The sequence below is a fragment of the Silurus aristotelis genome, assembly GCF_946808225.1.
Source record: "Silurus aristotelis genome assembly, chromosome: 16".
Lineage (NCBI taxonomy): Eukaryota > Metazoa > Chordata > Actinopteri > Siluriformes > Siluridae > Silurus > Silurus aristotelis.
Genome location: NC_139589.1, coordinates 9,268,311 through 9,280,863, shown reverse-complemented (window position 1 = coordinate 9,280,863; position 12,553 = coordinate 9,268,311). Strand labels below are relative to the sequence as shown.

The following is a 12,553-nucleotide window of genomic DNA, read 5'->3' as shown; positions in this document are numbered from 1 at the left end:
CAACTCAGGACTGTTTTGGCAGCAAAAGGGGGACTAACACAATATTAGGTGGGTGGTCATAATGTTATGTCTGATCGGTGTATATTTTTAGTCAAATTGTAAATAAATGTGCTCATTGTTTTAGTATCTTTACTGCTGCCTTCTGGTGTGGAAGAAGAGCTGGAGCTCATAATGAATAATATGCAAAAATACTGTGATACACTTCAGAGATGCCACCCTTTAAAAAAACTTCAAGCTGCTAACTCACAACCACATAAATTAAGCTGTTTATGTCAGCAAATTTGCACAAACAGGTCAGTGTGAGGCATGTTCCTTTCTCCTTTCATGATCTGCATGATCCATCTTGATGCCCTGCCTCTGGATGGAGTTCTTAGCAACTGGAATCCACTACATGCTGCTGAAGATGTTTCACATGAACAGTCTAAGATCCATGAAGTTACTGGCCAGGGTTAAAGGGTCAGAACCATTAAGAATGCATTTGAACAGTAATTAATATAAAAGTCTGTGGACTACAGATATCATGAACAGTTTTTGCACTCAACTGTTCATCAGTGAACAGTTGATAACGTTCACAGTAAAACATTTTCTAAACAGTCTATAAACAATTGCACTTACAATAATTTCCATTTGACAGAAAATAAGAAATGTGAGAATATTACAGCCTTACAGAAACCTCCACACAGTCAGGAATGAAGTGGCCTTGCTTGAAAAGGCATTTATTAGTTTATGTTACAGTGTAGTAGAAAAATAGAAAAAAATAAAATAAAATAAATCACAAATGAAGGAAAGGAGAAGCAGATGTGCAGCACTGTAGCCCGGTAACATTGAGTGAATTGGCAAACTGAGCCATTATTTGATTTTAGTGAGAGCTACGGCTCGTCTGTCTGTGTTTTGGAACAGAGCTCGAATGAGACTCTTCATTTCGTTACTGGAGAATTCCTGTGCGAGAGGCCCTTTGCCTTCTGCCCACCTGGAGAAGAAAAACAACCCGTCAGTTACTCTATAAAAGTGAAAGTTAACGCGGAACAGCACGCATTATTCAGCTAAAAACGCCTCCTGCTGAACTGCAGGAGTAATGATGATGTCAACAATAACAGCGTTGCAACTGCTGGAATGTGATGAGTTCTCAATCAGCAGCCAAAATTTCACATGGATTTGGTTTGTATAAATATATTCACATTTTTCCCAGAATTTAAAAGGCACAATAAAACAAAGTGATCACAGAACAAATAGTAATAATAATCCATTCAGGAGCTTAGCAAAAAGATAAGCAAAGCTTGAGCACTGAGCCAGAACCGAATAAATATTCACATAATTATACAAATAACTGGTTTTAAATGTTTTCATACAATTAAATATTCAATATTTAATTTCTTTCAGCTTATTATTGGTCCAAATCTCACTTTTATCAATTTGCATTTACCTAAATAAATAAATAATGTATTGATTTATTAATAAAAATCCTCAAGTCACATCCAAATTGCTTTTTCTCAGGAATCCATTTACACTAGAAGACCTCAAAAGGACAAGCGTGCTCAGTTCTCCGACACGCAACAGACCGGGTGTGTTAATACATTCCTGATTTTTATTTAGAATGACATAAGCCATGTGATCAAACTATGTGAAAGCACCTTGTACTACCTCTATAGTCTGATTTTAATACTTTCTAATGATTAGGAAAACATTAAAAACCTTGTATTTCCAGTATATAAACCTGCTTTTTTTATTACCTGTCAACGATTTCTTGCAGACTGGCCTGCAGCACCACGGACAGTTCCTTAAAGGTCATCCACTTCTTCACATAGACTGGCACTTCCTCTTGATATTTCTTGTTCTTGGACTCCTCTGGTAATGGTGTGAAGACTAGCGGTCCTTCCTCTATGATGGTCTGGCAGAGTGTGTGCAGACGCTCTCCGTCTTCAGTTGAGATGTCCTGAGGAAGGGATTAATCGTTCGAAAAATGTCAACACAAATTTTACAAGAAAGTGCACATTGTTGCTATTTGTGGCTCACCTCCAGAGTTCATTGTAAAAAGCACTATAGAAATAATCTTGACTTTTTTTGAAAATGTAAGAAGTAGAAAATACAGATATTTGTGTAAAAAGAATTGTATCAGTGAAGGTAAAAAAATTGTCAAAAAAAAAAAAAAAAAAAAAAAAAATCGACTCAATTACAGAAAACGAAGCATTTGTAATTCATTACTTTCAACTCCGCTCACCTCCAACGTCATGATTTTGGTAATGAGTTCAGAAATTGCTGTGTTCAGAAGTGTTCCCATGGATTTGCAGTATATGTTCACTGGTAGGACGTCTTGCCAGACTTTCCCTAGTCGCTTTAGCTGGTGAATCACCTACACGGCATCAACAAATACTGGTTACCAATCATCACTCACCACATCACATCACATTACAAGTTTTAAACTGGATGCACTAGAAAAAGTCATATAAAGGGGTCTCACTTGTCTGACTGCCTTGCTGGCTGCAGTGTAATTGTCTTCATCATCCAAATTGGAGAAGTTTCTGGCAGTGGACAGTCTCTCCAACATTTCTGCCTTTTGAACGTTCATCTGTGCCACAAAACACTGAGCACCTTCAAAAAGAAAAGGGCAAAAGAACGCCGTGTGCATTTCCTCGGCACAAATCATTTCAGAAATGGAGCAAGTCGTTTTTCACTACAGCAACCCGGGATTCGTTTGAATTCCTATGTATAGCTCCTGAGAGTTCACAAAAACTATTGCTGCTATTAGTCGGGTTTTACAAAGTACTTTCTAAAAGGAGTGCAATGAAAATCTATGAAACTTACCCAGCTTTCTAAATCCTGGAACCAAGTCAACAAAATAGGCCACTCCGTCTTTCAGAGGAAGATGTGGTCTGAACTGATGGCCGAGTGTCAGCAGATGGTGGGCAAGAAACATGCAGTTGTTGTGCTGAATGGCAGCTAAGTGAGGAAACTTAAGTAGATTGTCCCTGTTTTAAAGCAGAAGCGCAAAACCTGTTAACCATCATTAGGATTTTCCCCCCATTTTTTTTTTTTTTGGAAAAACGAATGCTTATATGATGGGATACGAGTAGCAAACTCACTTGTGGTATGTTGGAACCACATCATAGAACAAGTGAAAGATATTGCGGGTGGTGTAGAAAAGCTGGACAGCACTAGGAAAAAACAAGAATAACAACATTTTTTTAAAAAGGAAAAAGAATACCCCGAGAACAGCATCCCATGATTTAGAGTCACGGGACAGGAGAGTTGGCATGGCAGGAGTGTGTGTGTGTGTGTGTGTGTGTTTGTGCGCGAGTGAGAGACATTATAGCTGGGACAAATTATAGTAATTTGGATACTTAAGTACATTGAAAGGCAAATACTTTTGTACTTTTACTCAAGTGAAAGTTTAAAGAGAGCACTTTTACTTTTACTGGAGTCATATTTCACTACAACAACATGCTTTAGTGGTATTTTGTCCATCACTGGTGAACAAGCAATGAAAATTGTTTTACTCATTTCTGTAAACAACAGTCACAGACCTCATTGTGATCTTCAGCGATGGCAGAGAATTTCACACAATTGATGTGATCGATATACATAAGCAAAACTTGAACTGATTAATTAAAGATATGCAGGCAGACGTCTGAAGCAAACGCAGCCATATGGTTCGTCTCCCAAATATTTGGACTGGAATGCTGAAGGTTACAGTGCTAACGATTTCAGTTACAATACTGAAACAAGTGGGTTATTGACTTTAGTTAGTTTAAAACCAGCAGCAAGGTGTTAAAGAAGATTACTGGTTACTAATGCAAAACAGAACGAGCACTAAACATGTCCTGGCTGTTCAAGATGTGATATGGAAATCTGTGAAACAGAACAAAAATCAGCTTAACCTATCAATACTGTCGTGTGCCATATACATACCACTGGGGGGAGCTGCCCACTGCCTCGGACAGGGTTTTTATAGCCAGCTCCATCAGCTGCTGAACCGACTCACTGATGCGACATACAGGCAGGCACAAAGTGCGCTGGTCCAGCTGTTTCTCATTCTCCAGGATCTGCTGATCACAATGGCCACTCTTCTTTCCTTCCTGCTTCTCTTTGCTCCCTCCACCATGGCTTGGTAGTTTAGGCAGGCTGAGCTTATAGTCTGGAGAAATCTGAGGAGCAGTTGTGGGCAGATCAACAAACATTGCAGGAAAATCTGAAACAGTTCTAGACACTGGTCACGGTCCCTAGCCTTACCTTGACCGTGTTATGCATCTCTGAGGTCATAAGTTTCCGGGCAGCTACTATGACGTCTTGGCATTTCTTGCTAGCAAAATGACAGTTGACGTTTCTGGCATACTTCAAGAGATCCGTGGAGTCTCCAGGCAGGTAGCCCATTTCCTTTAAATGACTTTCAAAGTGTTCTGTTTCTTTGATGACCTGAAAACGCAAACAAAATCTATAAATATAAAAAAAATGTAAAAATGATTTCCGACATTGTCAAATCTTTTTCTAGTAGTCGTTACCGTATCATAGGCTGCAAGCTGACTGCTGTTAGTCGGTATGGAGTACAATAAACATTCCCGGATGATGCAGTCTGACATTTCCTCCCATATCTGCTCTCCTAACAAAGCTGACACTTTCTTTTCGCCAACAGTTGTATCTGTGAAGGCGAGAGATAAAAAATCCATTGAACTAAATAGAATTATTAAAATTTATTTATTAAAAGATATTTCAGCATACCGAACAGATGTTTGTGCAGGGTCTTGAGCACTAAAAGGATTTTGGTATACACGTCCGCAGGAGTAGGGTGCTCTGCTTGGTTCTCTTCGCTCTGTAGACTCAACACTCTGCCCATCTCAAGGTGCTCACTCACCTCCACCGACAGGGACGGGTACATGATCAGAGGCTTTAGCATGTATTTCAGTAATACCTGACCTAAGGTTTGGACAAAGGGTTTATCCATTAACACCATACGCAATACATAAATTAAAATCAAACAAAAAATTTGATTATTACCAAATAGCTTTATCTTTTTGTGCAGCTCTCCTTGAATAGCAAGAGCTTGGAGTACACTGGAAAGAAATGGACTGAGTGCGTCTTCCGCTTTGGATTTCCCTCCAGTTAAATGCAGTGTTGTGGTTAGGAAAGACTGCATTCTCGTCAGTTCTGTGAAAAGGAGCCACGTTTAAACGGCGATTGATGCCAGACAAAAATGTGCCAAATTAAATATTTCTGTTTTGTAACACACACAAATGTATGACAGAATTAAAGATGATCTTGTTTGGGATTAAGTTTCCTCTGGTTTCCCAAGAACATGGCTGGAGACGCATGAACAACTGCCTCTAGTTCATAAATAATGAGTGAATGAATGGCAGGTTTAGGCTGCTAAGTTTCACTATATGGCCAAAAGTATGTAGACACCTGATCATTATATTCATTTGCACTTGTTGAAAACCTCTTTTTAAATTTCCCTCCAGTATTCTTTGCTGTTATAATACATTTTACTCCTTTTGGGTTTTCCCACTAAATTTTTTAATGTGTGTGTGGGGATGTGAAACCCAGCCATTAGGGGGGCACAAGCCAGTGTACTCTTAGTGCCGGTCCCAAGCCCGGGTAAATGGGGAGGGTTGCGTTAGGAAGGGCATCCAGCGTAAAACATGTGCCAAATCAAATATGCGGATCACAAATGAGAATTTCATACCGGATCGGTCGAGGCCCGGGTTAACAACGACCGCCACAGGTATCGTTAGCCGACAGGGTACCGGTGGAAATTGGGCTACTGTTGGCCGAAGGAGGAGAAGGAGAGGAGGAAGACGTCTACAGAGACGGCAGGAAAAGGAGCAGTGTAGGAGAGTAGAGGTTCGGGTTGGTACTTTAAATGTTGGTACTATGACGGGTAAAGGGAGAGAGATAGCTGATATGATGGAGAGGAGAAAGGTAGATGTGTTGTGTGTTCAGGAGACCAAGTGGAACGGGAGTAAGGCCAGGAACATTGGAGGTGGGTTTAAACTGTTTTATCATGGTGTGGATGGGAAGAGAAATGGTGTAGGGGTGATTCTGAAGGAAGCGTACAGTAAGAGTGTAGTGGAGGTGAAGAGAGTTTCTGATAGGGTGATGATCGTGAAGGTGGAAGTTGAAGGGATGATGAGAAATGTCATCAGTGCCTATGCTCCACAAGTTGGCTGTGAGATGGAGGAGAAAGAAAGATTCTGGAGTGAATTAGATGAAGTGGTAGATGGTGTACCTAGGAAAGAACGATTGGTGATTGGGGCAGACTTTAATGGGCATGTAGGTGAAGGGAACAGAGGTGATGAGGAGGTGATGGGTAGGTATGGTTTTAAGGAGAGGAATGTGGAAGGGCAGATGGTGGTAGATTTTGCTAAAAGGATGGAAATGGCAGTGGTGAACACGTATTTTAAGAAGAAGGAGGATCATAGGGTGACGTATAAGAGTGGAGGAAGGTGCACACAGGTGGATTATCTTCTGTGTAGGAGATGCAACCTGAAGGAGATTGGAGACTGTAAGGTGTTGGCGGGGGACAGTGTAGCTAGACAGCATCGGATGGTGGTCTGTAGGATGGTTTTGGAGGCGAAGAAGAAGAGGAGGAAAGTAAGGTTTGAAAGAAGAATAAGATGGTGGAAACTGAAGGAGGAAGAGTGTAGTGTGAGGTTCAGGGAAGAGGTCAGACAGGGGCTCGGTGGTGGTGAAGAGGTGCCGGAGGATTGGGCAACTACTGCAGGAGTGATGAGGGAGGCAGCTAGAAAAGTACTTGGTGTAACATCTGGAAATAGAAAGCAAGACAAGGAGACGTGGTGGTGGAATGAGGAAGTGCAGGAGAGCATTAGGGGAAAGAGGTTGGCAAAACAGAAGTGGGATCGACAGAGTGATGAGAAAAGTAGGCAGGAGTACAAGGAGATGCGGCAGCAGGTTAAAAGGGATGTGGCGAAAGCCAAGGAAAAGGCATATGAGGAACTGTATAAGAGGTTGGACACTAAGGAAGGAGAAAAGGATTTATACCGATTGGCCAAGCAGAGGGACCGAGCTGGGAAGGATGTACTGCAAGTTAGAGCAATAAAGGATGGAGAGGGAAATGTGTTGACTAGTGAGGAGAGTGTGTTGAGAAGATGGAGGGAGTATTTTGAGCAGCTGATGAATGAGGAAAATCAGAGAGAGAGAAGGTTGGAGGATGTGGAGTTGGTGAAGCAGGATGTAGATAGGATTAGTAAGGAGGAAGTGAGAGCAGCGATTAAGAGGATGAAGAATGGAAAGTCGGTTGGACCAGATGACATACCGGTAGAAGCGTTGAGATGTTTAGGAGAGATGGCAGTGGAGTTTTTAACCAGATTGTTTAACAGGATTCTGGAAGGGGAGAGGATGCCTGAGGAATGGAGAAGGAGTGTGCTGGTACCGATCTTTAAGCGTAAGGGAGATGTGCAGACCTGCAGTAACTACAGGGGAATTAAGTTGATCAGTCACACCATGAAGTTATGGGAAAGAGTAGTGGAAGCCAGGTTGAGAGAAGAGGTGACCATCTGTGAGCAACAGTATGGTTTCATGCCGAGGAAGAGCACCACAGATGCCTTATTTGCTTTAAGGATGTTGATGGAGAAGTATAGAGAAGGACAGAAGGAGCTGCATTGTGTATTTGTGGATTTAGAGAAAGCGTACGACAGGGTGCCGAGAGAGGAGTTGTGGAATTGTATGAGGAAGTCAGGTGTGTCAGAGAAGTATGTGAGGGTGGTGCAGGACATGTATGAGGACAGTGTGACGGCAGTAAAGTGTGCAGTAGGTACGACAGACTGGTTCAGGGTGAAGGTTGGACTGCATCAAGGATCGGCCCTGAGCCCTTTCCTGTTTGCAGTGGCGATGGACAGGTTAACGGATGAGGTCAGACAGGAGTCTCCCTGGACTATGATGTTTGCAGATGATATTGTGATTTGTGGTGAGAGTAGAGAGCAGGTTGAGAAGAGCCTGGAGAGGTGGAGATATGCGCTGGAGAGAAGGGGAATGAAAGTCAGTAGGAGTAAGACAGAGTACATGTGTGTGAATGAGAGGGAGGGCAGTGGAGTGATGCGGTTGCAGGGAGAAGAGGTGGAGAAGGTGGAGGAGTTCAGGTACCTGGGGTCAACAGTGCAAAGTAATGGAGAGTGTGTTAGGGAAGTAAAGAAAAGAGTGCAGGCAGGGTGGAGTGGGTGGAGAAGAGTGACAGGAGTGATTTGTGATAGAAGAGTATCTGCAAGAATGAAAGGGAAAGTTTATAGGACTGTGGTGAGACCTGCGATGTTGTATGGATTAGAGACAGTGGCATTGAGTAAAAGACAGGAGGTGGAGCTGGAGGTAGCAGAGCTGAAGATGTTAAGGTTTTCATTGGGAGTGACGAGGATGGACAAGATTAGAAATGAGTTTATTAGAGGGACAGCACATGTAGGATGTTTTGGTGACAAGGTGAGGGAGGCGAGATTGAGATGGTTTGGACATGTGCAGAGAAGGGACATGAATTATATTGGTAGAAAAATGCTGAAGATGGAGCCACCAGGTAGGAGGAAAAGAGGAAGGCCAAGGAGGAGGTTCATGGATGTGGTGAGGGAAGACATGCAGGTAGTTGGTGTAAAAGAGGCAGATATAGAGGACAGGGTGGTATGGAGACGGATGATCCGCTGTGGCGACCCCTAATGGGAGCAGCCGAAAGAAGAAGAAGAAGAAGAAGTGTGGGGATGTGCATTTGGACAATGCCATGCTGAACACGCTTGGGCATAGGCGTTTCAGTGAATGCAGTCTTACAGCATACAAAGTCATTGAAGACGATTCTGTGCTTCAAAGTTTGTGGCAAGAGTACAAGTAAGGAAGAAACGTGTGATGGTCAGGTGTCCACATGTTTTTTGGCCAAAGTGTTTAAATTGAGAACTAATCATGTATTGGCAACAAAAGCATGGAGAAGCTTTAAGTTCTTTCGCAAACTTGTTATGGACTGCAAGAAATTTTTTTTATAGGTCATATAAAATATTTTAAATATTCATATTATTATCCATATATTGATTTCTTCATTAACATTTTTCTTCCTGGTACTAAATTCAGTCCGGGTTGGGTGATCATTTATTCATTACTCTAACCTTTGGCGGGAGGCAGCTTCCACACTGCCAGTTGCTTCCACTCCTCTCCGAGGTGGTAGATGAGGTTCTCTCTTTGTACAGTGATCTCTGAGCTGAGAGCGCGAAGTAACGGCAGATCTGAAATGTTCCAAGATTTCAAGGCTTCAACGCTGCTCCGTGCCTTTATTAAAGAATAAAAAAAGACACAGGTCAATGAATGAAACAACACTGGCCTCTCCTAACTAATTTAATATCCTTTTCATATCACAGAATTGAGGGTCTGAACAATCAGACTTAATAGAATACAGTTGGGACACTGTGAAAAATTTGAATAAAAACAGAATGCAATGATTTGCAAATCTTATAAATCCACATTCGATTCACAATAAAACAAAAAAAATTTAACTGATTTAAGAAAAAATTGTCGTTTTGAATTGCTGCAACAGGTCTAAAAAAAAAAAGTTGAGAGAGAGCCATGTATACCACTGTGTAGCATCACGTCTTCTGCCCATATACATACAAGTTTTGGGAGAGGAATTTTGTCCATGTCTGATTCAGGATTCTACCTGCTCAACAGTCCTGGGTTTCCTTTGTTGTATTTTTCGTTTCACGATGTGCCAAATGTTTGTTTAAAGGTTGAAAGGTCTAGATTATTCTACTAAGAAATCATGCTGTTGTAATAGATGCAGTACGCAGTTAACATCGTCTTGCTCAAATATGCAAGGCCAAAATAGACATTTTCTCGCCGAGATTTCACCAGATTTTTTAAAACTTTTAATATTATGTACTGCTGTATTATGTATTAAAATCACTTACTTTTTTCAGACCTTTGTTGCCTCATTCCAACTTTTTTGAGACGTGTTGCAGATATCGAATTCTAAATTTCCTTATTTTCTTCCTTAAAATAGTACATTTTCTTAGTTTTGATATCTTAGATGTTTTCTGTTCTATTGTATATAAAATTATATTTTTAAATAATTTAGTTTTTGGAATTGAGGTTGTATTAAACACTGATTTTATGTAACAGACATGTTGCATCACTATCCAAGCTGGAAAGACAGACAGCAGATTAAAACTTTATAGTCTGCAACTTGTATTCTGTATATATAGTTTGGTTAGTTACAGATGCCACAACTAATTACCCACTTTTCCAAGTTGTCTGGCTGCTGTTTCATATTTCTTCTGCTGCAACATTTTGTGATATTCCTCCATGGCTGTGTCAAACTATAAAATGTGAGAATAGTGTATTGAATACATGAAAATGCTTGAAGACAGTGAAAGAAATGTACGTCTACTTGCATTACTACATCTTACAAGTTAAGTAAAAGTGCACAACTAATGCAAAGTCAACTCATTCACCTCTTGTAGATGTTGGAGCAGGTTTATCACCGCAGTGTTCTTCTCCAGCTGCTGCTTGAGTTTGGTGTATTCGGTTACAGCCTCATGGAGGTTCCTCTGCACCTGCACGTTCAATCCAAATCCTTTTACATTCATTTGATGTGCACTTCAATGTCAATAAATGTATTTTGACTGCATTAAATATGCTCAGCATGAAAAAGTCATTAGGAGGAATGTTTCCTGTGAATCATGCAAATATTTGATCTTCCTGCATTTCTTTTAGACAAAACACGTGTTTATCGTACCTCATTGTCAATACAGCTTTTCAGGAGATCTATGTCTTTGGATACAGATTGCACCTGATCCATGAGTTCTTCAGCCGCCTCCATACTGGGTATAAACTCGCTGTATTTTTTATTGATCATGTCAGATACTTCCTCCTAAAAACAGAAAAACAAATATTCACATTAAAACAATTTAGTGTGACATGCAGAATGACATCCTGTCTGCACAAGCTCAAAGGGGAGGTGGCAGCTTAGAGGTTAAGGATCAGAAGGTCATGAGTTCAAATCCCAGTCACACCAAGCTGCCACCCCTGGACTCCTGAGCGAGGCCCTTCACCCCATAGCGGCTCAGTTGCATGAATGAGATAAATGCAAGTCCTTCTGGATCAGGACGACTGCCAAATACCATAACTGTATATGTAGATCAGTGAGATTGGGGATAGGTTTTGCTGTGATCACAGTCCCATTTTCAACAAGCAGAAAAGTAGGACTCTTTCATAAAGATTCAGAGTTCTTGATGATCCTGAGGTTATGGGCAGGAAGACAGATGGTTGTAGCTCACTAATAAAACTTTTTTCTGTAGCGAAAAAGTGTCTATTGACTCCAATATACAAATAACACAAAGGTTCATCAATTGCAAAAGCCAGAGGTTACTTCACCTGCAGCATAACACATAGATGGTATTCAACTAACATTATAACACCACATTCAACCTTCAATTCGTTTAATTAATATATAAATATATAAAAGTATAACTATAACATGTTATACAGATAGATATGACAGCTGTCACGATGGACGACTAGCAAGCAAGTACAGCTAGCTAGCAAAATCGTTTTAACCTAAGTTGATTTACCTTGGTTTCCTCCACTTTCCGAGACAGTTTGGATATTTTCGAAGCAAGGTCATCTTTTTCTAATTTCCCCGAGCTCGCAAGTACTTCTGTAACAAAAGAAGCCATCTCTAGGAGATTTTTTTTCTTGCCAACTCAAAGCTGCTATTTAATCAAATCGCCCTGCTACCCGCCGTACTGCCCGCGCGCGCAAGTCTAACCGGGAACTGGATCGTTCCGGAAAAAAACGATTCATGAATCAATAAGGAGTCGGTTCGTTCGACATGAACAGAAATTCCTATAAATTTGGGAATCGGTTCGTAAAATACGGACGAATTTTGAAATTGACTCTTACGTGTCATGTTGAAGAGGTACATTACTTATAATCATAATATCCAGGGAGAATGATCTCATTTATACAGTGGTGGGCAGTCAGGGCCAGCAAAGTCTTCTCCGCTGGTCTCAACTCTATCAAAATCACCGAGTTATGTTTTAATATATTATTTCCATGAATATGTATTAAATGACACACAATGGATATTCTCATAATTTCATAGCTTTTCTGTTGATTGCATTGCTTCCAGTAGAGTATGTTTATGTATGAGTTTCTATCCAATTATATTTGAGTCATTATGTGTAGTCAGGGTCAAAGAAATCTGACTAGAGATCTTCAGAATCAACAGTGTGGCATCTGTCATTTCAAATACATGTTAATGAAACTTGCTGTAACCAATAAGATTTTGAGTTGGCGACACCAGGGCCATCTAGCAGGCGTACTATAACCTGAGCATTTTTATGTCCTTTGATTGGATGGTCAGAGAATGCACTAGTCAGATCTATCAAACCACATGTAAAGCAAACTGCACAAACTCAAAAACATTAATGTATATTTAACAGCTATTTTTTCATTCTGTATTTGCTAAGGAGAAGAAATTGATTTTGTTGCAGATAAAGTTAATGTTATTTTCAAGATGGACTTTTCAAGAAATGATGGACACCAAAACGTTCAAAACGTACCTCAGTGACCTGATCACATC

General features: G+C 40.6%; 1 protein-coding gene across 1 annotated transcript; it reads right to left on the bottom strand.

The window, feature by feature from the left end:
- Nucleotides 1-690: 690 nt before the first annotated feature.
- zw10 (zw10 kinetochore protein) lies at nucleotides 691-11,749 on the bottom strand. The gene is made up of 16 exons (XM_083564873.1): nucleotides 11,541-11,749; nucleotides 10,706-10,840; nucleotides 10,422-10,523; nucleotides 10,209-10,286; nucleotides 9,084-9,243; nucleotides 4,990-5,139; nucleotides 4,714-4,908; nucleotides 4,497-4,633; nucleotides 4,228-4,410; nucleotides 3,907-4,142; nucleotides 3,081-3,152; nucleotides 2,803-2,966; nucleotides 2,459-2,589; nucleotides 2,219-2,350; nucleotides 1,731-1,933; nucleotides 691-970 (listed from the first exon to the last, which is right to left on the bottom strand). Exons 1-16 carry the CDS (start codon nucleotides 11,643-11,645, stop codon nucleotides 850-852), a joined length of 2,304 nt encoding a protein of 767 aa, XP_083420999.1. The 5' UTR covers nucleotides 11,646-11,749; the 3' UTR covers nucleotides 691-849.
- Between the last annotated feature and the right edge of the window lie 804 nt (nucleotides 11,750-12,553).

Coding starts and splice junctions, on each gene's coding strand:
- zw10 (XM_083564873.1), bottom strand. CDS start 11,645: ATGGCTTCTTTTGTTACAGAAGTACTTGCGAGCTCGGGGAAATTAGAA. Junction 4,909..4,989: donor CAAAAAGATAAAGCTATTTG/GTAATAATCAAA, acceptor TCCAAACCTTAG/GTCAGGTATTACTGAAATAC. Junction 2,590..2,802: donor TCCAGGATTTAGAAAGCTGG/GTAAGTTTCATA, acceptor TTCTTTTTGAAG/GTGCTCAGTGTTTTGTGGCA.